Source organism: Trichechus manatus, unplaced genomic scaffold (assembly GCF_000243295.1).
Source record: "Trichechus manatus latirostris isolate Lorelei unplaced genomic scaffold, TriManLat1.0 scaffold00079, whole genome shotgun sequence".
In the NCBI taxonomy this organism is placed as follows: Eukaryota; Metazoa; Chordata; class Mammalia; order Sirenia; family Trichechidae; genus Trichechus; species Trichechus manatus.
In genome coordinates, this window is record NW_004444015.1 from 7,798,121 (window position 1) to 7,798,820 (window position 700).

Below are 700 nucleotides of genomic sequence, written 5' to 3' on the forward strand. Positions count from 1 at the left end.
GCCGCCGCCGCCGCCATGAGCCTGGGCCCCATGGGCTCGGTGGTGAAGTCAGAGCCCAGCTCGCCGCCGCCCGCCATCGCGTCGCACTCGCAGCGCGCGTGCCTCGGTGATCTGCGCGACATGATCAGTATGTACCTGCCGCCCGGCGGGGACGCGGCCGACGCCTCGTCGCCGCTGCCCGGCGGCCGCCTGCACGGCGTGCACCAGCACTACCAGGGAGCCGGGACTACGGTCAATGGCACGGTGCCGCTGACCCACATCTGAGCGCGCCGCCCGCACGCCCGCACCCCCGGGCGGCACGCCTTGTGTTTAGCTTTGCTTGCCTGGGACTGTTGCCTTGTACTGATGTCGGGGAGGACCGAAAGTTTGGCTGTAGCTGTCGGGTTTTGTACAAAAGCCAAGAGAAGTCGGGGGCAGCGGCCACGGGGCTTTCTAGAACTCGCCCGCCCTGCCGTTGCCCTCCTCCCTTTGTAGGCTGGGATCGCTGTGATAATTGCCAAGAAACAGCAGCCCTCTCCCCCTCCCGGGGCTGGGGGGTCTTTCTGTTGCATTTGAAAATGTTGTCTTAGTTTGCTGTTAGCCGAGGAGTGAGTGGGAGGGACGGGCTCCGAGCGAGGCAGGCCCCGGGACGGCACCGCCCCTCCCCTGGTCGCGCCGCCTCCGTGGTCGCGGTGGGATCCCGAGGTCGGCCGCGCGAGCG

At 68.0% G+C, this 700-nt stretch overlaps 1 protein-coding gene across 1 annotated transcript in view; it reads left to right on the top strand.

The window, feature by feature from the left end:
* The window catches only part of SOX3 (SRY-box transcription factor 3), a 1,470-nt gene extending 1,206 nt beyond the window's left edge, over window positions 1-264 (top strand). Inside the window, exon 2 of the mRNA XM_004380962.1 lies at window positions 1-264. Within this exon, the coding sequence (XP_004381019.1) occupies window positions 1-264 (264 nt within the window).
* Window positions 265-700: the final 436 nt, after the last annotated feature.